Genomic DNA, 23553 nt, shown 5'->3' with positions numbered 1-23553 from the left:
CCTTTCCCAAAGAAAAATAGCTGATTCATCATACAGCCTTCCTGTATAAAACTGGCTTGGTGCCATCTTGGAAACTGGTGCCATTTTGGGAGTGGCCGTAATTCTTAGATCTCAAGAATTGAGGCCACTTCTAAAATGGCACCAGTTTCTGGTATGATACCAGGCAACTTCTGTATAGGTGAATATGATGGTGAATTGATGCTTCTCTTTCTGAAAGACAATTTCTGAAAGTTGTCATTTGGAAAGAGAATCAGCTGATGTGACACACAACAATCTCACAGATTGGTGCTTGCCTCTAGAATGATACAAAGCAGCCTCTGCAGAAAGGCTGCATGTTGCATTGGGGTTGGGCGCTTTTGGAAAGGTGAACTTTGGAAAAGATAAGTGGAGTGAGGCAAGAGAGGAGACGAGTACAGGACCCAGGGGAGCAGGAACCTGTGAAAGAAATGCCTTAGGAGGTGGGGGAGGCCTGATACAGGCCATGTGCGAGCTGGGGAAGTACTGCATTGCAGTCCTGCATTAAGTGTCCCCCACCGTCATAGCACTATGTGTTCCGCTTAACAATTACCATGGGGAAATTATTTCTGGTCATAAGCAAGGTGATCACATGGGCACCTCACTAACAACTGCAATTATAATTCCAGGTTTGAGGGCTACCTGTATATATTTACAGGGGTATAATTTCTGTTCTAATGGCAGAATGTGGAGAAGAACTAAGCTTCTTGATAAGGGTGAAAGACAGTGTAAAAATTGGTTTGAAATTCAACGTTTAAAAACCTGGATAATGGCATCCGGTTTCATCATTTCCTGGCAGAGAAGAAATGGAAGCAGTGACAGATTTTATTTTCTTGGGCTCTAACATCACCATAGACAGTGACTAGCCATGAAACTGAAAGACTCTTGCTCCTTGGAAGGAAAGCTGTGGCAAAGCTAGGCAGCATATTAAAAAGCAGAGACATCACCTTGCCAATAAAGGTCTGTATATAGTTTTCTCAGTAGTAATATATGGTTGTGAGAATTGGACCATAAGGAAGGCTGAGTGCTGAAGAACTGATGCTTTTGAATTGTGTTGGAGGAGACTCTTGAGTGTCCCCTGGACTGTAAATCAGATTTATCAAATCAGTCTTTGGAAGGAGAGATACTGAAATTGAAGTTCAAATACTTTTGCCACCTAATGAGAAGAGAGGACATCATTGGACCCTGATGTTGGGAAAGATTGAAGGCAAAAGGAGAAGGGGACAGCAGAGGATGGGATGATTAGACAGTACCATCAACAAAATGAACATGAATTTGAGCAAACTAATAGATGGCGGAGGACAGGGGAACTTGGCGTGCTGTGGTCCATGGGGCTGTGAAGGGTCAATTTAGCGACTGAACAATAACAATAATTTATGTGGGGGGGGGGGAGAACAATTGTACATATTCCTAAAGCATCTGCAATATTTCTGGGAAAAAATCCTAATCAGAACCAAAAAAGCATTTGTTAGATGTCTTTACAACTGTGTTTGATGTTATAAAAATATTCCAAGGAATGGTATTTTCCTATTTCATATAGTACATTGCAATATGAGCTACTGTATTATAGTTTTATTCACCTAACAAGATATAGTTTTATGCACCTAACAAGATTCAATAAATGATCACCAGTACAAAATGTTTCATTTCAACTTTAAACCAATTTTGACACCATTGAAAAAATATAATTACAGCGCACTCTAATATTTTCTGGATAACCATCTGTTCTGTGGGAGTGTAAGGTAATTTCCAGCACTGAGCAAATGCTAGCCTGGCCTCAGTTAAAATGTGAATTATTATATACTTCTTCTTTTTTGATAATTGTTTGTCGAAAATCCCCAATAGGAAGGACTCTGGTTTGTATTCAATTTGTTCTTTAGTTATCTCCTCCAACCATTTTCTAATTTTTGGCCAGTATTTCTGGGTTTCCTTGCATGACCACATGTGGAAAAAAGTTCCATCTATGCTTTTGCATTTCCAGCATTTTGGACTCGTGTTGGGGTGCATTTTTGCCAACCTCGAAGGGGGTAGGTGCCATCTGTAAAACATTTTGTATGTATTTTCTTTTAGGCTCTAGCCTTAAAAAACAAAGAGTCCTCAATATATTACAATAATTGGAACCCCTGGTATAACTGGTTAATTCAAAGATAGACTGTTTATAAGAGAAACTTAGTTGAGGGTAATTTAAGTATAGATACTGATAAGATATGCGTGTATGTTACAACTTAAGAAGAATAGATCTTACAGACCGTCAAAAAGGATATTGTTTTTTTTAAATGCTTCTTTTTCATTTCTCTTTCTTTTTTCTTCCCTTTTTCTTTCTTTTTACATCTCTCTTTCTTTTCTTAGCCTTGTCAAGGCCTTGTTTTTTGTGCATGTATTGTAGAACTGTTTTTAATTGTAAAATTAATAAAATTTATTTTTAAAAAAATATATATAATTACAAAATGACATAAATGTATCTGCCATGTTACAACTTAATGAAAACAATGTTCTCAGTAAGGACTAGTTTGTTAAATATATACTGAAATATCAATAACTACCAGTCTGTCAAAATGGTCCAATAATGAATTAATGGTCCAATAATTTTAGGATTATGGTAGTTCAAACTTGATTGTTATAAAGCTTGTATGAAGATGCCATCAAAAATTTGATATCAGATAAAGAACTGTCAAAGCAAATTAAATATCATTAAGTGCAATATTTTTCAATGAAATTATGTATCAATTAATCCTGATGAATTATTTAAAAAGTGCATGCATTGTTCACATATTTCTTAAATTATAAACAATCAAGTCAAAAGCAAGAATACTGGGCACACTTCCAGTAAGTTGAACAGTATCTGTTGAATTAAATATTAATATCCGACATTCCATATTTTTTATATACGAGTTGCAGTAGTTGCTACTATGATACTATTTGGATGAGATTATGTAGTTTAGGAAAAAATGTATTTCCTTCTTTAATTTTACTCTATAAAAAGATTAATAAAATGCCATGCTAAAATTAGTGTGGAATGTCATTGGAATAACAGGTCTAACAGCCATAGTTCCTTGTTTGACCTTATTAGTTCCAAGATGTCTGGGGAGTGCAACTCCTCCATAGCTGTGCTGACTAATAATTATAAATTCAGAGAGTACCAAGTTATGAAAAATCAGTATGCATTTCTCCTCTACTCTACATAATTACCTGCTTTGATACATACATACTCTAACAGTAATTTCTAATGCCAGGGACAGACAAAACCCCAGTAACAGTTTCAATTAACAGAGAGTTTTCTCATGTTATTATATTTTCACCTATCGAGATTCTCAGACATCCAGATCATGGAAAAGCTTCTTGGGTGAGAAGCAAAATGTCTTCAAAGAAAAAACAAAGTCCAGTTGCCTTTTGAAAAAACACTTTTGGGATTTATCAGGAAGGGCAAATTACTGAGCTAAACTTCCCTCCTCTTCCCCTTTTTTTGCAACTAATAATCCATTGTATTAAATGGCTGGATTTCACTGGTATTGTTTGATGGGAAAGAAAGCCGTAAAATAGGCACTAACAAAATCTCTTTCCACATGACAAAACAGAAAACTCCACGTAGCCCCTGCATACTAAATGGCAATACCCATTCAGTCGTGTCCGACTCTTGGTGACTCTATGGGCCAAGTCTCTCCAGATCTGCCATTCTTGCACTACAGGTAGTCCTTGTTTTAGAATGGTTCATTTAAAAACCATTCAAAGTTTCAACAGCACTGAAAAAAAGCACTGACTTTTGACCATTTTTCACACTTTGCAGCATCCCTGGAGTCACCTGATCAAAATTCAGACACTTGTTTACATGATCCCCTTTTGCGATCTTCTGACAAGTAAAAGTCAATGGGAAAGCCATTAACACACTTAACAACCATGTCACTAATTTAACAACTGTGGCAAGAAAAGTTATGTAATGGGGCAAAATTCACTGAACATATGCCTCACTTAGCAACAGAAAAGTTGGGTTCCATTGTGGTCATTAAGTCCAGGACTACCTGTACTTCTTTGTCTGCATACTAAGCCTCCCTGAAATCTACTGTTTAACTTCAACCGTCAAAAACATTGTATCTGGATTGATCTGGGGATGAATCAAGTCCTTCTTTACCGTAGGATTAGGCTTTGCTCTGGATCTTATTTATTTACTCTTGGCAGTTCAAGGTACAGGTAGTCCTTGACTTATGGCCACAGTTGAGCCCAAAATTTCTGTTCCAAAATGAAACGTTTGTTAAGTGAATTTTGCCCCATTATCCGACCTTTCTTGCTGCTTGTGAAACACTGCAATTGTTGAGTTAGAAAAATGGTTGTTAAATGAAACTGGTTTCCCTATTGACTTTGCTTGTCAGAAGGTCACGAAGTGATCACATGACTCTGAGACACAACCGTCATAAATATGAGTCAGTTGATAAGTGTCTGAATTTGGATTACGCAACCACGGGGATGCTGCAATGGTCACAAGTGTGACAAAGGGTCATTTAGTCACTTTTTTCAGGGCCCCTGTAACTTTGAATGGCCACTAAATGAACTGTTGTAGCCAAGGGCTACCTGTATGGGCAATTTTTGTTATTATAATCTCGTTATACCAAATCAGGAACGTAAACCGCTGAGAAGAAAGTATGATTGAAGCAGCCTGTTATAGCAAAATAATAAAGGTCTACAACTCTTTTTTGAGATTTCGGGTAGGGGTCTGCCATATAGATATATGATTCACACACACACCCCACACACAGCGAACCAGCTTAACCTCTGAACTACATTTTGGTCAATTGACGACAATATATCTTTTAACCCATTCTCTCTTGCTGCTCTGCTGCAAGAACGGACGCTTCGAGTAAAGTATCTTTATTTTATTTATTTATTTATATTTGTCAAGCATGTATTAGATAACAAATATAATTAGAACATAATTATGATTCCACTTCCCACCATGGGAAGCCCTCCAGCCCCTCGCAACTACGGATTTCTCGGTCTTTAGTTCTCAAAAGACATTTTAAAAATGTCAAAACCAAAAACGGTCCGGAGAACAGGAAAGCGGTTCCTCCCTCTCCAGCGTCTTACCTTCCTTTCGTCTCCTCAGGCAACCCACTCCGGCTGCCCCGGATGTTGACCAGAGGCCGGATGTTGACCCCGCGGGAGGAAAATTCATAGAGCGCCCCAAAGAATAGAGTCACACGCAACCTTCGCCTGCTTTAAGCTTCCGAGGTGATTACTCGACTCCTCAACTAATCTTGCGTAGCCTATATAAACGTTTGTCACCAAGGTATTGTTGGTCAAGGATTTATATAGGAGCAGACCGGTGTGGGGAGAAATCTTATCCAGAAGGAGCTGAACTCTATGAAAAGCGGGGTGTTTCGGGGGGCGGGGGGGGGGCGTCTCTCTGAAGGCCATGCTTGCGTGTGACACGAAGTGGGCTGAACAGCAGAAAAATAATCAGCTTGAGGTGTTAGATTTTAGGGATCCGTGTATTTGGACAATATCAGGCTTGCAAAGGCTGCTCTTATTAATTTTAATCCCCGTGGGGCAACCGAAACAACAACAACAAATAAATAAATAAACCCGAGGGCAGCGGAAACACTCCACTTCCGGTAACTCTAGGAATTCAGTGAAGCGAGAGAGAAAAAACCACGTGCTTTCCTCCTCCGGAAGTAGACGTGGCCGGCTTCTTTGGGCGGGTGATGATTGGTGGCTGCCGGCCGTCTCGGACGGGCTCCCGCCGCTAAGAATGAAGCGGAGAAAGCCGGGTCCCTGCAGGGTGGCTGTGCTGGTGCGCCTCTTGCTGTGGGGGCTCCTGGAAGCGAAGGCGGCGGCGGGCGGGGGCAGCCGGTCCCTCCCGCAGTTTAGTGACGACGTGCCTTTCCGAGTAAACTGGCCGGGCAGAGAATTCATCCTGGTGGGTGGCTTTCTGGCCGGAGAAGGAGATTTTTTTTTAAGACCAGGAGAAATAGAGGAGCCCCCGGGGAGAGAAAGGGGAGCGAGGGGCGGGAAGAGGGAACCAGTATTTTTTTATTTTATTTTATTTTATTTTGTCAAGCGATTATAAGATAACGGGTATAAGTATAAACATAGTAATGAATACATGAAATGGATACATATAAGAAAAATAAAAAGAAATAGGACAGGGACGGTAGGCACGTTGGTGCCCTTATGCACGACCCCTACAGACCTCTTAGGAAAGGGGTGAGGTCAATAGTAGACAGTCTAAGGTTAAAGTTTTTGGGGTTTGGGGAAGAAACTACAGAGTCGGGTAGAGTATTCCAGACATTGACCACTCTGTTGCTGAAGTCGTATTTCCTGCAATGTAGTTTGGTGCGGTTAACCTTGAGTTTGTATCTATTGTTTGCTCTTGTGTTGTTATGGTTGAAGCTGAAGTATTCATTGACAGGTAGGATATTGCAATGTATGATTTTATATACTATACTTAGATCGGACCGAAGGTGTAGTTCTAGATTTTCTAGGTCTAGAATTTCAAGTCTGGTAGCATAAGGTATTCTGCTATGAATAGAGGACTGGAGAACTCTTCTTGTGAAATATGTCTGGACTTTCTCAACTGTGTTAATGTAATCTGATATGTAATCTGATCTGATATTATGTAATATCAGATACATAATGTGGGTTCCAGACTGATGAACTGTATTTAAGTATTAGTCTAGCAAATGTTTTGTATGCTCTAGTTAGTAGTGTGATATTACCAGAGAAAAAGCTACGCAGGATTAGGTTAACAACTTGACGCCTTTTTGGCTATGTAGTTACAGTGGGCTCTAGCACTTAGATCATTTGAGATGAGTACTCCAAGGTCCTTGACAAAGTTGGGATCTCAACAAGGTCTTGATTATTTAGCTTGCATTTTATTTTCTGATTTTTTTTTGCAGTATTGTCAGAGGTGTTGAATCGCTTTACATCATCAGTGTTACATATATTATAGTTGAAGTCCACAAGTCTTACAGTTGCCAAGACCTCTGCCTTGGACTGTAGCCGTACTTTGCTACGTGGGAGTGGGTAGTTGTGGGCTTTTGCTTTTGTTTTTTTAACCTGAAAATCCAAAACGTTGCTAGCTACTTAGAAGCAACTTAGAACTAAGGAGAAATTTCCTGACAGAACAATTAATCAGTGGAACAACTTGTTGTGAATGCTCCAACACTGGCAGTTTTTAAGAAGAGATTGGATAACGATTTGTCTGAAGTGGTGTAGGGTTTCCTGCCTAAGCAGGGGGTTGGACTCTGTTATTGTATTCTATTCTACTTGGTAACAGTAGCTGGTTGTAGGCTATTACTCAGCGATCGTCTTCATTTTACCAACATGGTTGTCTTTCCTCTGGGCTGTTGGTTTGGCAATTTGGTTGCAAATGCTTCATCACCATTCGAGGAGACATTGTCAGTGTGCTTTGAATAGGTGTTGTCTTTCCTCTTTTTTTAAAGAAACGGTGATAGATCTGTGGGTGGTTGTCAGTTCATGTACCTAATGGAGCCTTTGTGCTCCAAGGTGTTTTCTCACACTGAATGCAAGCTTGTCTTATTGTACCATGAGTCACTCACAGTCATCTATAAAAGAATATTTGTAGCTCAGGGTTGAAATGAGGGGTCCTTGGTGCTTTCTAAGTTTGTTTACTTGGCAGACGTTTCATTCCTCCATCTAGGTAGCATCATCAATATTAGTACAGATTAGACAGATTAGTGCAAGAAAACAAACCCAGAGAACACCAAGGATCCCTCAGAGTCATGGACACTCAGTATGGGACATCCTACTGAATGAAATTTGATGAGTTATATGATCCAGCAGGGTTGTTCTTTACCTTTGAAGTTGCTGTTATCCTGCCAAAAATTGTACCATTTTTAAAAATTCAATTCTAGTTGTCCCCACTACAACAACCCTGTGATTATCAGAGATAGATTAGAAAAAAAATGTAAATCATTAAGGAACTAAGGCTGATTTGGTAAATGAAAACTAGCTCAAAAGGTCATTTCAAGCTAAAGTTCAACATTTCCTCTTTACTTTAGACTTACTGAACCTGGATCTTTCCCAGGCATGTTGAACAATTTTCACAATTCTCCACTAGTGGGCAATACACCTAGAGCCGTGATGGCGAAGCTATGCCATGTGTGCTGGAAGTGGCACGTAGAGAGCTATCTCTCAAGGCAGGCCAGCCATCACCCCATTGCTCTTCCGCGTTCCGGTATGCACAGCTGGTCTTCACGTGCACGGGAGCACCAGAAACCAGAAGAGCATCTCCTGGGGTGCATGTGCACCAGCCAGCTGGTCTTCACGTGCATTAGAAACTGGAAGACCAGGTGGTGTGCACACGTCGAGCTGCTCTTCTGGTTTCTGGCACACGCATGTGTGCACTCCTATTTTGGCACAGTGTCAAAAAGGTTAGCCACCACTGACGTAAAGATTATGCAGTTTGGGGAAGGTTTTAGACCACTGTTTCTCAATCTCAACAACTTTAAGAAATGTAAACTTCAATTCCCAAAATTCCCCAGCTATTATTAAGGTTGATAAACATTATATTTTGATTGATTACATGCCATCAAGTTGCCAACTCTTAGCAACCACATAGAATAACTTTTAATGCCATATGGTGTCATAGATAATCCTTTCAAGGTCTTCAAGGCTTTTTATCAAGTGCTAATTGCAGCATATTTTTGATTGCTTGTTTTTTGATGATGGTTGAACCTAAAAAGCAGACGAAGCATTGTTTGAGACTATGAATATTGTTTAAATAAGGAGTCTTTTTACCCATGGAGAATAGAAATAGCACTTAGACTTATATACCGCTTCACAGTGCTTTACAGTCCTCTCTAAGTGGTTTCCAGAGTCAGCATATTGCCCTCAACAATCTGGGTCCTCATTTTACCGACCTCAGAAGGATGGAAGGCTAAGTCAATCTTGAACCAGTGAGATTCAAACTGCTGGCAGCCGGCAGTTAGCAGTAGTCTGCAGTACTACATTCTAACCACTGCACCACCACGCCACCGGTCAAGAATAAGATGGATATGACCATCTTTTGGGGGATTATGAGCAAATATTTTTTTAGAGCAGAATTACATAATTGGTGAGATAAGTGTCATTGAATTATGTATTTCTAAAAATGTTATCTTTCAAGGTCTATAAAGGTTTATCTTCATGGATTCTGCCTAGTTACAGTTCTAAATTGCTAAAGGGCATGTTGTACTCATAGAAACAAGGCTATGGAGAAAACAATTCAGCAAAGAATACAGTACAAGCAAACAAACACAGTGTACAATTTGTGTGAATAGGCTGTAAATTAGCAAAACATAACCCTAATTTTCTCTGTGGAAATAGGTTTTCTTTGCAAAAGTTGTTTTGTAATGTTTATAATATTTATAAATAAACAAATGTTCTTTTAACTTCTCTAGGCATGAGGTAGAAAGGAGCTTGCTTTAAAATTTCATATGTAAACATGACACTGCTTACATCTTAATCAAATGGCTTATTTAACAATGACCTTTTCTGTAGCTCTAACCCAAATACTGTATATAGCAAGTTCATAAACAAGTCCATTTTTATCTAACAAAGGTTCGCTTGCTTTTTGGAAATGTTTGTTTCTGTGTTTCTTCCCCTTAAGCCTACTGCTGGGGTTCTATACAAAGAAGATTATTACATCATTATGACAACAGCAGATAAAGAAAAATACAAGTGCATTCTTCCAGTATTAGCTAACGGAGATGAGGCAAGTTATTCTAGAACCAATTATAAAAACTAACAATAAGTGTTGTATAAAATATTTAAGATGCACAGAAGGAATTAAATCCAATACAAGAATATGGTTCTTTAATTGCTGTGAATTGTTAACATGCCAAGTATGTAACTTGACATAGGAATATTTTAGTTGATAATTGGCAAAAGATACTTGTGTTAAAAATTAAACACGCACCATAAAATACATTTTAACTTGTTGAGTTTGAGCATAGCATTGAAAGAGTGTATCTTTTAAGAGCCATCTATATTCCAGATTCTTTTGGAGAATGGTTTAATTTGTGTTATAAAGCAATCTTATTATAAAATTGGCTCAATATATTATTTCAATAGAATATGTTATATCTGTTATTAGCATGTTTTTTATTTACAATAGGCTACTGAGATATTAAATAAAATCCTTGGACAAATAAGCAATATTATGTTGAAAATTTTATCTAGCTGTTAATTGATTTATTTTTTATATTAGGAAATAATATTGTTTTATAGGTAGTTCTTTAAAGGGTGAGCCTTTATAGGTCACAACATGGTCACAAAAGGCATGTATTAACTGTAAAAATATATGCTGTAAAAACTATCCTGCAAAATTCAAAAGCAGTTTAATTCAGGAAGGTATGGCTGGTATATATATATGGAAAAGATATTCATAAATTCTTCAGATAGTTTAATGATTCTTTAGATCATGTTCAATTTCTTCAATTTGAATTGAATTGAAGAAATTCAAATTGAATCCTGTTCAGTTTTTGAAAAAGTCTATGGTATTGTGTTGCATGAATAACAGAAGTATTAACTGTCTGATAAATATGAAAGCTGGTTTGGGCCTTGGGTTTATAAATTCTTGATTTCTTTTCTAGTAATTTGTTCTTTCTGTAGATTTTTTGAAATGTAATAAAATAAATTATGCAGTAGATATGCAATTAATAAATTTGCTAATATTCTGAATTTATTTGTGATAATACTGTACAATTATTTTTATTTTAGGAGGAGGAAAAGGATTATAAAGGGCCAAGCCCAGCTGAACTGTTGGACCCTCTGTTCAAGCAAAGTAGTTGCTCTTATAGAGTATGTTTACTTTGGTTTGAGATAAGTAGTTTTAAATCCCGAATAAATTGATCTAAACTCTTAACATTTGATATGCTACATAAAAATTGTATTACTTTCCTATGATTGTTTTAGAATAGCCTTTATTTTTTAAATGTACATATATATTAAGAAAAAGTGTTCAGAGAAAAAGGTATAGTAAATGTGAAAGAGAACAGAAAAGAAAGAAAAAAGAGACAAAAAAGGAAATAGAAAAAAGAGAAAATAGAAGATCAGGAAATATGAAAAGAAATATAAAAAATGGCTTCCAACCTTCCTCTTGGCAGTTATATATATAATCATAATCAAATCTAAGATTACATCATAATTCCACTCTTTCTATAACCTATTATTTGTAATCATCAATATGCTAAATCATTTTCTTTTTGATGGAAAAAGTCCATATAAGGTTTCCAGGCATTTATGAATGTTAATAATGGCCTTTCCCTAATCAAAAAAGTCAAATTGGCTGTCTTAGCAAGCTCTGACAATTTCACCAACCATTCCTCCATGGTGGGTAGTATAGAATCTTTCCCTCTTGGTGCATATAATATTCTCACCACAGTAATCATATATTAAAATAATCTTCCATGACTTTTCTAGCTATATTCATAAACCCTGAAACAAAAACTTCTAGCTGTAATTGAATATTATTCTTTAAAATCCTCTGTATTCCCATGTGTATTTGAATTTAAAATTATTTAGCTTTTACGTGTCCATCAAGCATGATATAACACCCCTTTATGTTTTTCCTATTTTCAATATACATTTGGAATGACTTTACATTCTAGATAATTACTCTGGCATTATTTGCCAACAATGCCTTTTAAAGTGCTAAAATCAGAATATATGTGTCAGTTCATGAAATATATTTTTAGATTGAATCATACTGGACTTATGAAGTTTGTCATGGTAAACACATTCGTCAGTATCACGAAGAGAAAGAAACTGGGCAGGTATGTATCATTTCACTCTCAAATATATTAAAAAACATTAAACTAAATTTTAGGTCCTTCTAAATTATTGCTTTAACAAATATTAAATCATTGGAGAAGTGATGGTTATGCAAATGTCTTTCTTGTTTGTAGAAAATAAATATTCAAGAATATTATCTTGGAAATACACTGAGAAAGAGCCCACCACTAGATCCAGGTGGGTTGCTTTGTTTTTAAGTGCTAATGATTAAAATAGGAAGAGTGGCCCATGTTACACTGTTATTCCATGAGCTGCACTGGATGCTGGTTTGCTTCTGCATGCAATTCAAGGTGTTGGTTATCACTTTTAAAGCTATGTAAACTAACTGAAGAACCATCTCACCCTAGTGGGATAGGGCTGCCCTACATATGCCAGCAGAAGGGGCATGCTTCTGTCAAGGAACTTCAGCTGGCAGGGTCCAGAAGAGCCTTTTCTGCCATGGTGAAGGTCCTTTGGAACAATTTTTCCCCTCCCCCAGGTGAGATCTGCTTCCACCCTCCTGACCTTCTGCTAGGGTCCGAAGACCTAGCTCTGCAAGTTGACTAGGGCCTCAACAAGGGTGTATCACGCTGGAGGTGGTTCACGGATTAAATGAAAACCCCACCTCTCCACGTATACCCTGGTTTCTTCCTCCCTATCTTTTTAATTGTAATCTTCATTGTTATTAGAACTATTTATTCATAAGGGTTTTACTGGCTTTTATTGTTGTAAGCCACCCACAGTTGCCGCGAGTGATGCGCAGCAAACAAATCTAATAAATAGCCATTATGACTCATTCATGAAAGAAAATAGTAACGGTAAGGCTTAAACTATATAGAAAATACACCTTCTCTAATTCTCAGTGAAAATGTGATTCCAGTAGAAGTTAAACTTCGTTGATTACCTCTTTTTTCATTTTATCATACAGATAGAGCTCAATTTACAACTATTACTGAGCCTGGAATTACAGTAGTAAATCATGTAGTTCTTAAGTGGTCACTACATAACTGAATCTAATTTTACAACATTTTTGGTGGTCATTAAGCAAACACCATGGTTGTTAAACACTGTGGTCGTTAAGTGAACCCATTTTTCGAGTGGGTGTTTTTTTTGCCAGAAACTGGAAATAAACACTGGAAACTGACAAAAAACATCAAAAATCCCTATCACATGATTGCAGAATGCTGCAAAAGGTCATAAATGCAAGCCAGTTCCCAAGTATCCAAAATGTGATCCCATGCTTACACAGAGGTTGACATTGGCACTTTGAAAATGGATCTTAAGTAGCTCTGGGAAGATCCATTGTAACTTTGAATGGTTGATAAGAGAAGACTATCTGTATACTGAAGTTATCTTGCTGCTTGATTCCTTGCTTAGAAATAATTAGTTAATTACATGATAGCATGAGGAACTATTTAGCATATGGCATATCAAACATGGACTAGCAATATAAATTGACATTTCAACTAGAATAGTAGAGCCCAATAAAACATAAATATCAAAAAGATCTATGTTCAAATATCAATGTCTAGGCTGTTTAACCATTGAAGTACAGCATTGTTTATATTTAAAAAATCGGATACTGGATTAATATATGCCCTCAGCTTACAACCAATCATGATGTGATCTACAGCTTGAAATGGGACCCCGCAGTCATACCAAGGGGAGGGTTCTATGCCCCATTTATATAGAGTCCAATCAATCACCATGTGAGGTGTGAATCCTATTCAGGATTGTCCCTTGCTGACATGGCACCTTTTCTGTGGGTCATTTATATGTCTTCCTATAGCTGGGCATTCAGTGACCCATTTGGCTTTCATTGAGAATTGATGTTAAAGTTGTTGGGCAGGTGTTGTACAAGTGCCAGTGGGGGCTTCCTGGATTTGAGTCTTCCTGCTGATTAATGAGGAAGCTTGGCATACAGTGGTAGGAATGAGATGCTCATAATTTTTCTGCATTTTCTCACTAAATGCATCTTGCTTTTGTAAAGTTGCTGATGCTACATGGCTCAGAACGGGAAGCTAGCAAATTGGAGTGGTTTTAATACATCCGCTTATAATCCTCATGGTGTCGTTGAATCTGGCATCTAACTTACTAGTATGACAGCTGTTAGGCCGTACAGGGACATAGTATCTCCCGTATAGGGTAGCTCTGGGCATCTTAACAGATTATAAAAACTAATAGAAAAATAATTAAAGTATTAAAACCGTGCAAATTTAAAATTTTAGAGAAACCAAAACTAAGTGGAATGTGCTTATTATATTTATTTTGTATTATGTTACATATAATATGTAATATATATGAGAGCCAATTTAGTCTGGTAATTAAAGCACCAGACTAGAAAGCAAAAGATCATGAGCTGAAGTGCCGCCTTAGCCTGAAAGACAGATTGGTGACCTTGGGTCAGTCCCTTTCTTTTTCACAGGGTGGTGGTTGTAGGGAAAATAGGAAGAGAACGGGTTGGATATGTTTACCACCTTGAGTTTTTTGTGAAAATAATAAAGGCGGAATATAAATAAGAATAAATAACATAATAAATGAATTCTATATTCCCCTCAGCTAAGCTCACAGATGGAAAATAAACCTAAGGTACTTCTTTGTGTTTTAATGTTTTCTGTAAATGCCCATTCATGTAAATGCATTTGCTCTTTTTCATAATTATTGAATCAAATCATGATCCTCAAACCTATAACTAATAATTTATTTTTGAATAGCTATATCATCTTATTTCATACTGACTTACACTCAGTCAAATGTTAGACTTGTACTAAAAGAAAGTTTATTTCAAAAGGTTTAGTTTTCTGGTATAGAGAAATGAAAACACAGTTATTGTAGACACAGGCAGTAAGTAGAGGTGTTTTTTTCTCAATATTTTCCAGATCAAGAAGAAAAGGAAATTGAAAAAGATACTGCAAAGGAGGCAAGTGAGAAATCTGGAATTTCAATTATCCCATAGCCAGCTTTTCTTAGTAATTCATATCTGCTCTTAAATTTCAATAGTTCCACTTTTCATAGTGGTTAATGCATGCTTGCTTTTCTTGTAGTGTAAGACACAAAATAACACTGACAAATGTGGTGTTATTTATTTATTCAATTTGATGCCATCCAAGTCCAAATAACTCTTGGCAGCTCACAGTATACTAGATATTATTAAAACCAGTGTAATAAGGAGAAACAAACAACAAAATCAAATTAGACCAGAAGGAAAAGAAAGGATAAGATAGTAAACCCAGCAGACACCATAAAATATCCCACCACATGCAGCAAAGGGGGTTCCAGCCAGCCTAGCCCAAGGCCTGGAAGAATGGCGAGGTCTTTGTACTCCTCCAAGCACCAACAAGATGGGAGCCTTACTACAGAAGACAATGTCAAAAAAGTTATTAAGAAGTAAATAAATTTCTTGGTACTTTTTAATCACATTCAGACCATTTGGTTTTCTATATGGTGAAAGACTATTTGTATCACTTTCCAAAACAATGCTTATATTTCTCTATATTTTACAAGCTAGATTCCGACAAAAAATATAGAAGGGCAGATGAGTCCATATTTTCCTATAGGAATGGGAAATGGCACACCTTGTAGCCTAAGACAAAACCTTCCCAGATCAAGCACAGTGATGTACGTCTGCCACCCAGAAGCAAAGCACGAGATACTTTCCGTGGCTGAAGTCACTACTTGTGAATATGAAGTGGTTATTTTGACTCCTTTGTTATGCAGTCATCCTAAATATAGGTAAGGAATTGAGATAACAGCTATAATTGTGGGCTAAAATTAAAGTAAAATGTTCTATAACTATTTTTTAAGTCATATCACAGCTCTTAGTAGTGTTTCCAGATTATTGCTTTGAGGTTTACTTTACTCTTACAAAAGTACTCGAGGCAAATTCTGTCCTTCCTCCCCACCCTCTATAAAATAAGGAGATCACTTATCCATGATATACTATTTTTCTACTACTAGTATTTGTATTTCTTATTTCCAAGAATGCTTGTCTCACTTTTACAGGCATAGCTAGAGAGAAGTGGACTTAATCAGACAAACCGGACGAATAAATACATTTTAACTTTTCTAATATTGTATTCCCAGGCTATGATTTAAAACATGTGATTTCTATGTGATATTTTCCTATGATTTGCAGATCACCAATGTATACCATTTCATACATTCTAGTAGAAAGCTGAGGTACCTGTAGCATTATACTAAATTACCACCTTAACACAAAATACTCTGGATGGATTTAGATGCATCTTCTTTCTACTTTATCTGAATATGTATTACACTGTGAGCCATTGCATAATGTGATTATTGACAAGCTCAGCATAAATGTTCTTGTTCTTTGGACAGATTCAGAGCTTCCCCCGTGAATGACATATTTTGCCAGTCAATGCCAGGATCACCACTTAAACCCCATAAATTGGAACATCTAGAACAACAGCAAGAAATGATGAAGATGCCATTTAGAAGAGCCAAAGAGGTTAGAAACTGGAAGTATGGGCACTGATGTCATTTTTGAGGCATAAATTGCAACCACCTTCTCTCATATCTGGCTTTTTTGTTACTATATATGTAAATACTATTTTTTAAAAAATCAGAAAATGTTTAGAAGGCTGTTCAATTCCAGATGACTTTGGGTGGCAAATAACAACAAAATCAAAATATAAAAATAATCAAGAAAAGTACAGTAATTAACCTGAAGGGAATAAACCGTATCTTTGCACACATACTATTAATTAGCAGCCATTGAGCCTCATAAACCCTTTAAAGTCAGTTCTGAATCTTCCTGTCTTTAACATCAGTGGATGACCTAATCTTGTCAGAGGGAGAAGGCTTTTTTGTAGCTATATTACTCATGTTATGCTTGCTCTTACATACCTCTCAGACAAAACCAAAGTTATTTTTTCTGTTTGTATGCATTGTTAGTATGTAGAAGCAAAGAAGATTGTGAGATTGGCACATTATTATCATTACATTAGAGCAGCCATGACTTTGTTGCCCGGATATAACAGAATTGTAATCAAACATAGCTGGAGAGCATTAAATAAAAAAAAAACATCCAGGCATAGAACACTGCATGTCTTGGGTTTTTTCTTTGCATTTATATATTGTAATTTGGTCCCTGAAATTAATATTTTATGTATTTAAGACTATAATCTGAGTGCAGGATGTGGGTATTTTCTGGTACAGACTGAGGATGCTGACTAAGGCTCCACTGGCATTAATCTTAATGTATGTGGTAAAGAAATATCAGTTATCTTTAAATCTTAGTAATTTTTAATTTGCAGGAAGAAATCAATTCAGCAAAAGAAGAAAAATTTTCCTCCTTTCACAAGCCGGTTGCTGTTGGAACCTCCCAGCTCTTAACAGTTGGAACAACACACATCTCCAAACTGACAGATGAACAGCTCATTAAAGAATTTCTTAGTGGGTCTTACTGCTTCCATGGGGTGAGAATCACAATTTATGAACCATTTTTTACATATATTTTATATGATTTGCAGGGTTTATATAAAATCTGGACATAGAAGTGATTTTCTATATCTCAAAACAGACTTCATGAGGCTTGTACATATCTGATTCTGAAAGAATTATAATACTTTAAAAAATAGCCCTGATGAGAGTCTCAAACAGGGTCTACTCACTGTTTTATGTCCAGTGTTTCCCTTTTGAGTACAATTCCTTTTTTAAAAAATCCCCAACTTTATAAACAAATATGTACACAGTGTTGTGGATCACATTTTCCCTGAAAATTCAGAATGTAGCTCTCAAAAAGCTTTCTCTTGGCTGTCATTACTCCAAACTTAAGTATGGTTTAAGGAATTCTTAGACAAGAGAAAAGACAACAGATAGGGTCTTTATTCATAGCATAATCAAGGATACCAAATAGACTCAGATAATTAGATATCCCTATTAATACATTTAAGCAGAACTTAAACCCTCCTTTTTTCTGCCTTCAAAACTATATAATGTATTGTTTTATTATCTAATTGCTTTACCATTCTGAGATTAACTCATTGTCTGCCAGTAACATGTCAATTTTTACTAATATAACTGTGCCTACCCTGAAAGGTAATTGCTGCTAATTTCCCCCAAAAGTTAATGAATGTCTTTAATTAAAACTCAACTGGCAACCTTTCCTAGTTAAGCACTATCTTGGTCTGCTTGGAGTCTTCTACTCTTCTCCTTTCAGGCATCTACCAGACAGAAAAACCCCTTGCTGCACTTTTCTCTTCCCAGCATAATGATTTCTGTGTCATCTTCTGTTTGGTGATCTTGAACAATCCAGGAATCTTGAGCAACTAAGGCTGCTTAAGTCCAATTTTGCCTGGAAGCCATTTTATCCTTTCTCCTCACTCCAACCCGTTGCTTCCTATTGGATTATAATCCTATCTCTGGGAGAGAGACAGTGTATATGATAAATCTAATCTGGTTTTATTTTCCTCAGCATTTTTTCAGGCTCAGCTGATCAGCGTAGTGCAGTTTGTATGTCTAGAAAATAGGCAGGAAGAGAATGTCCAGAGGCAGATTATGCCCATCTTTTCCATTTTACCACATATAGGAAAAAACTTGCACCCTTAAATTATTCTCATTCATAATACAGAGTATTGGGCATATGTGTGCCAACCATTAGAACACCTATTCTGAGTTTAAAATGAAGCTGCTCTTCATTTTGATATGCTTTTCTGCATATCAATAGGCAAAGGGAGAGGGAACAGCTAACTTAAATCTTAAGGAAAACAATATATGACTGGGAAGTGAATGCATTGCTTTGTGTACTGCATGCATTTTTAGTATCCCAAGAGCTAAAATTGAGATTCTCAATTTTAATGTTTCAAAATAAAACAAAAATTTTGCAATATAGAAAATGAAATAGAAGTATCAGATCGAGTAGAGGGAATTATCTGTCAGACTAGAACAAATACTAATCAGTCTAGTTCTCATGGTGAGCAATCTGTTTCTGGGCTATATAATTTGGGGGCTGAACTATAACATAAGTACAGAAGGCTTACTCTGTGTAACGTCAGTCTTGTTAATTCACATATTTTGTACAAATAATTGAAAAGTGCTGTAAAGAAAGTCTTAGCATGAGCCCAGAAATTTTCACCCTTTTATCTCAAAAAGCTTTTCAAAGCATATTTCATAGATTAAAATTATCTAAGCTTCCAGAACAGAGCAAAATGGAAATTGTAGCTCATTTAATTTCTGTTTGGTCTAATGGTTAAGGCACCAGATTAGAAACCAGGAAAGTATAAGTTCTAGTCTTGGTTTAGCATGAACACCAGCTGGGTGACTTTGGACCAAGCACTCTCTCAGTCCAATCCACCTCACATGGTTGTTGTGGGGAAAATAGGAAAAGAAAGCAATACTAGGTAGGTTCCTTACCTTGAGTTATTTATAAAAATAATAAGGGTGAAATAAAAATACACAAATTAGTTATTGTGCTACTGAATTTTACTCTTCTCTAAATGTTATAAACCTGCTTCTCTTTTAGGGTGTTGGCTGGTGGAGGTATGAATTCTGCTATGGGAAGTACGTGCATCAGTATCACAAGGTATATATAAATCATCATTGATAGTCTGTTCCACTAGATGGCTACATGAGTCTGCTTTTGTCCATAGAATTTGAAAGTACAGATTTAAAGTTGATAAATTCATTGTTGCTTTTACTACTGGGCTGTATAAAGATGAAACGTAAGAAGTCATCTAACACTGTATTAGATCTTTGGCCCATCTAACTTACATTCTGCCCTGGAGGTGATCTGTTCAGCACTGCATGCAGATAACTGCATGGCATGGAACCCCAAATGGGCAGGAACATTCATTCGTTACCCTCACTCTCCACCCCTTTTATCTTTTTTAAATTTCGTCCCAAGGAGTCAGGGAAGGGAAAGAGATAGATTATTCCTATTTTTAATCTATTTTATTGTACATAGTATCTTTTCTTCTCCCATCTCAAAACCTTTTCAGGACTGTTTTGGTCAGAAGGGTTTTTTAAAATATTTTCCCTTTCATTTCTGTCCATTTCAGATTTTCTCTTTTTATCCCCTCCTGCATTTATCTTCTCCCTGGGCATTCTCTTCAGAATGAAATCAAGCCAAGAGTAACATCTTCCTTATCCCTGACCTACATAAACTGGGAGCAGTTCTTTCAGGTTTCAGAGAGAAATCTTTACATCTGTCTACCCTCAGAGGCAGAATCTGGCACCTATCACATGCAAAACACATGCAGTTGCATCAACCTATAGTTGTATGTGGTTCATGCTGTAATAAAAATGGACCAATGTTCAGTTATGTGCCTTGTTCTATATCTGATATTGTCAACCCAGGATGAGGAAACCAATAGCCAGGCAATAAAGCAATGTAGCATTTGGATGGTTAGAGGTGTTACCTTAATTCTGCCTCATAATACCGTAAATGCTAAGAATGAACTGTTGGATACTTACCATGAAGGGGTTTTTCAGTTTGTTATGATGGGGGTGTCCAAGCATGATGAATCACTCTTATTGCTCAAGAGGAAAGGCATCATATGACTTAAAAGTTTTCTACCACCTTACCAATTCCTGGATCTTCCTTCCTGTCTTCACTCAGCCAAATTCACTGTACTAAGAATAGCAGAACATGCTCATCAAGACATAAGTAAGGATAAACAAAAGATAAACAGACTTATAGTTAGTTAAAACCATTGTCATTTAAATATAATGGGGAAAGCCTAGTTGAAGGCAATTCGGTTCATAAGGGTATTTTTACCATATGGAAACTGCCTTAACAGCATGAATATTGATTATTATCTATCTTAGTTTCTGTTTAGGGTGGTATAAATACAGAATTATGCAAGAATTTTTAAATAACTTACCAAGAACATATATTACTTATTTTAGGATAAAGAAAGTGGCAAAACAACTATAGTTGTGGGTACATGGAACAAAGAGGAACACCTTGATTGGGCACAAAAGAATGTGGCTAGAACGTATCACCAGAAAGACGATGATCTACAAACAGTCAGGTATGCACCACTTAAAATAATGTCTTAGAAAGAGGGTGGTTGCTTTGTACTTGTTAAAATGTTAGACTGCAGCTGATTTTTAAATCCCAGTTACTTTCAATATCCAACTGAGGATAGAATCTTCAGTGTTTCATAATATTGTATCTCATGCTTTTACATTTTTAGATGCTCCTTCACTGTGTCTTTAATACTAAGTTAGAAAAATATTTATCAGCCCACCTATAGATGGATAGATAAGTAATTGCTTATGGCTGCCTTTCTAAGAAACGCTAGTTGTAAAGATGGATTGTATATTATATTCTTTTGTACTGAAGACATATTTGAGATAAACAAAAATAATTAAATTTTAAAGCAAGGTATCTAAATGGGCTAAATATTGTATAATTTTTTTTTGATACTCAACTCTAGTTGAGAATTTTGTTCATATATTTTATAGTACCGTAATTGTATAGAAGGCAAATATGAAAGCTCTAAGTTTTGGATCTTAAGCAATGAGTTTTAAATGTGATTATTGCAATCAGAGTCTAAGTTGTAACTTTCCTGACAGGATGGTATCTCACTACTATGGCAATGGAGATGTTTGTGACTTAACTGACAAACCTCGACAAGTGATTGTGAGATTGAAGTGAGTTATACTTAAAATAAATACTGTTTGTACTGCTAATTGAACTGTATATATTTCCTAAGGAAAATATGCCTGGACCCTTAAAGTGCTCTTGTTTTCCTTTACTAATTATTGGGCACAATTCATATTTATATGTTTCAAATAATTTGAGAATTACCTGCAAGGCAAGTGCTACACCAGATTCAACGGGAAATGTTATCTAAATGCGTAATTTTTTGCTTGTATTGCAGCAAGACTTGCATCATCTTTAGAGATGATTCATAGGTGACTATAACTGACAAAAAACCTTGGGGGTTGAAGAAGTCTGTTAACCATTTTCTTAATCTGCTTTGCCTACTAAAACACTTTCCTGTTTTAAGGTGCAAAGAATCTGACTCTCCTCATGCAGTAACTATATATATGGTGGAGCCTCATTCCTGCCAGTATATTCTTGGGGTATGTGTTTGAGTTCTTGATATAAACTGTGTTGACTTCTGGGAGGAAAATCTCCCATGGAAAATGTATTTCACCTAGAGAAACATGAAAGTTCTGGTACTAAACTTATAATTTTTCATTAATATGGACCTAATCTTTTCGGTAATATGACACAGTGCATTTTTCTAGAGCAGGGGTATCAAATTTGTGGCGTCATGTAATGTATTGTGACTTTTTTTCCCCTTGCTAAAATGGAGATGGCCAACATGTGACTCATCCGGGCTGTGAGTTTGACACCCCTGTTCTAGAACATTTAGGAATGTAGTGACGTGACAACAATGTGGCATGTCAGATGTGTACTATAATGCTTTCCCATATGTTTTTATTTACTGGTAATAGTCTCTGTGATATTAAGTACATTTCAAATTGGATAGAACTTTTAGGTCTGCTTAGGTCATATTTAATATCAACCCACAACAAAAATGTTGGTAGGCATTTAAAAAATATTGCAGTTAGACTACACGCACCCCAAAATTAAAGATACCATTAGTTTAAACTATTGTAATATGTGAGAAAGGCTTTGCGAGATAGGGAAAAGAAATTCTATGCAGGGAATGGTCAAATTAGTGAGGGAACAGCCCACAGCTGCCTAGTGGGTGTAGAAACAGACTAAGAAGGGATCCCATCCCAAGCTTCCCAAGTTGTAAAGGAGATAGCATGAGATTTATATGTTCAGACTTGCAAGATTCTGTTAACCTAGCCTTACAATAAAGTAGTATTAGCCTGTCCGGTCATGATTCCTATTTGGTATACCCAGGAAGGCTGACAGCTTTTTTTTTTAGTTTTTGCAAAAATGCATTTTATCCCACAAAATATTTAAATGCTAAAAACATTGGGCACAATTCAGCCAAAACTTTTAAGACTTTTACACAGACTCTGTTAATTAAAATGAAGTTGTGAACAAGTCAGTGGGATTTAACTTTTTTGAGAGCCTGGTTAGAATACATAAGGTGTTCAAAAAGCTTGACTAGTCATATTCTGATTGCAAGATTATTCCCAGATACAGCATTATCTTTTTCTAACTTGAGAGCATCAGTTTTATGAGCACTAAGCTTATCATAGCTTTTTGGTCACAGTTGTTTGATTCGATTTTTTTTTCATGACTTATTTTGCTCAGTTTCATTGTGACTAACATCTTTGTAAATATTTTTTTTCTTTCCAGGTAGAGTCACCAGTTATCTGTAAAATTCTGGATACAGCAGATGAATATGGACTGCTTTCTGTGCCAAGTTAATGGCATAGTAAATTATTGGACATTCAGAACCACAAAGCTAAAGGAAGAAAAGAACACCTACTGTTCTACTTGTGAACCAAGGGTGAAAAGAAGTACAAAGTCACAGGAATTCACCAGCAGACAGACAGAAAGAAAAAAGCTATTGTGAATTATTTTGTTAATATTATATGTATATAAGAGACTATGATAAACTTTTAAAAAAAATTTAAAATCTAATCTTGGACACTTTCATTTACTCTAATACAGAATGGAGTCTCTCTTCCTTAATATTTACTTTTTCACTTTATGGAAGATGAAAATAAGATTCTGTTTTGATAATATATCAAAATACTGTTAAGAAATTTCTCCTTAGTTGAAGGAGAGGAACAACCTAGAACTAAAGAGAAATTTCCTTAAGAGTAAGAGGAATTAATCAGTGGAATGGCTTTGCTTCAGAAGTTGTG

General features: G+C 36.4%; 2 protein-coding genes across 5 annotated transcripts in view; one reads left to right on the top strand and one right to left on the bottom strand.

The window, feature by feature from the left end:
• The window catches only part of ASB3 (ankyrin repeat and SOCS box containing 3), a 57980-nt gene extending 52786 nt beyond the window's left edge, over nucleotides 1–5194 (bottom strand). Inside the window, exon 1 of one of the 3 annotated variants that reach the window (XM_087930751.1) lies at nucleotides 5092–5194. In XM_087930751.1, the coding sequence (XP_087786877.1) occupies nucleotides 5092–5179 (88 nt within the window). In that variant the 5' untranslated portion in view covers nucleotides 5180–5194. The remainder of the gene's footprint in view (nucleotides 1–5091) is intronic. The other 2 variants (XM_026696025.2, XM_087930743.1) reach the window with 2 other exon arrangements.
• ERLEC1 (endoplasmic reticulum lectin 1) lies at nucleotides 5143–23321 on the top strand. Of its 2 annotated transcripts, none has more exons than XM_087930764.1 (14): nucleotides 5143–5293; nucleotides 9617–9721; nucleotides 10729–10809; nucleotides 11706–11783; nucleotides 11916–11979; nucleotides 14661–14701; nucleotides 15290–15513; nucleotides 16123–16252; nucleotides 17061–17222; nucleotides 19268–19327; nucleotides 20653–20777; nucleotides 21325–21402; nucleotides 21762–21837; nucleotides 23039–23321. In XM_087930764.1, exons 2-14 carry the CDS (start codon nucleotides 9659–9661, stop codon nucleotides 23108–23110), a joined length of 1254 nt encoding a protein of 417 aa, XP_087786890.1. In that variant the 5' UTR covers nucleotides 5143–5293; nucleotides 9617–9658; the 3' UTR covers nucleotides 23111–23321. The 2 variants fall into 2 exon arrangements, with proteins under 2 accessions (XP_087786890.1, XP_026551811.1); XM_026696026.2 differs by lacking the exon at nucleotides 5143–5293 and adding an exon at nucleotides 5681–5923.
• Nucleotides 23322–23553: the final 232 nt, after the last annotated feature.

Source organism: Pseudonaja textilis, chromosome 1 (assembly GCF_049901715.1).
Source record: "Pseudonaja textilis isolate UNSWEBS1 chromosome 1, rPseTex1.2, whole genome shotgun sequence".
In the NCBI taxonomy this organism is placed as follows: Eukaryota; Metazoa; Chordata; class Lepidosauria; order Squamata; family Elapidae; genus Pseudonaja; species Pseudonaja textilis.
The sequence above is the reverse complement of the archived record's forward strand: the minus strand, read 5'-3'. Positions and strand labels throughout refer to the sequence as shown.

Bases quoted from the DNA above. Each gene is read 5' to 3' on its own strand.
- ERLEC1 (XM_026696026.2), top strand. From the start codon at position 5,756: ATGAAGCGGAGAAAGCCGGGTCCCTGCAGGGTGGCTGTGCTGGTGCGC. The intron at 11,980-14,660 runs GTGGGTTGCTTT...AATATTTTCCAG, and splicing joins GAGCCCACCACTAGATCCAG to ATCAAGAAGAAAAGGAAATT. The intron at 21,838-23,038 runs GTATGTGTTTGA...TTTTCTTTCCAG, and splicing joins CCTGCCAGTATATTCTTGGG to GTAGAGTCACCAGTTATCTG.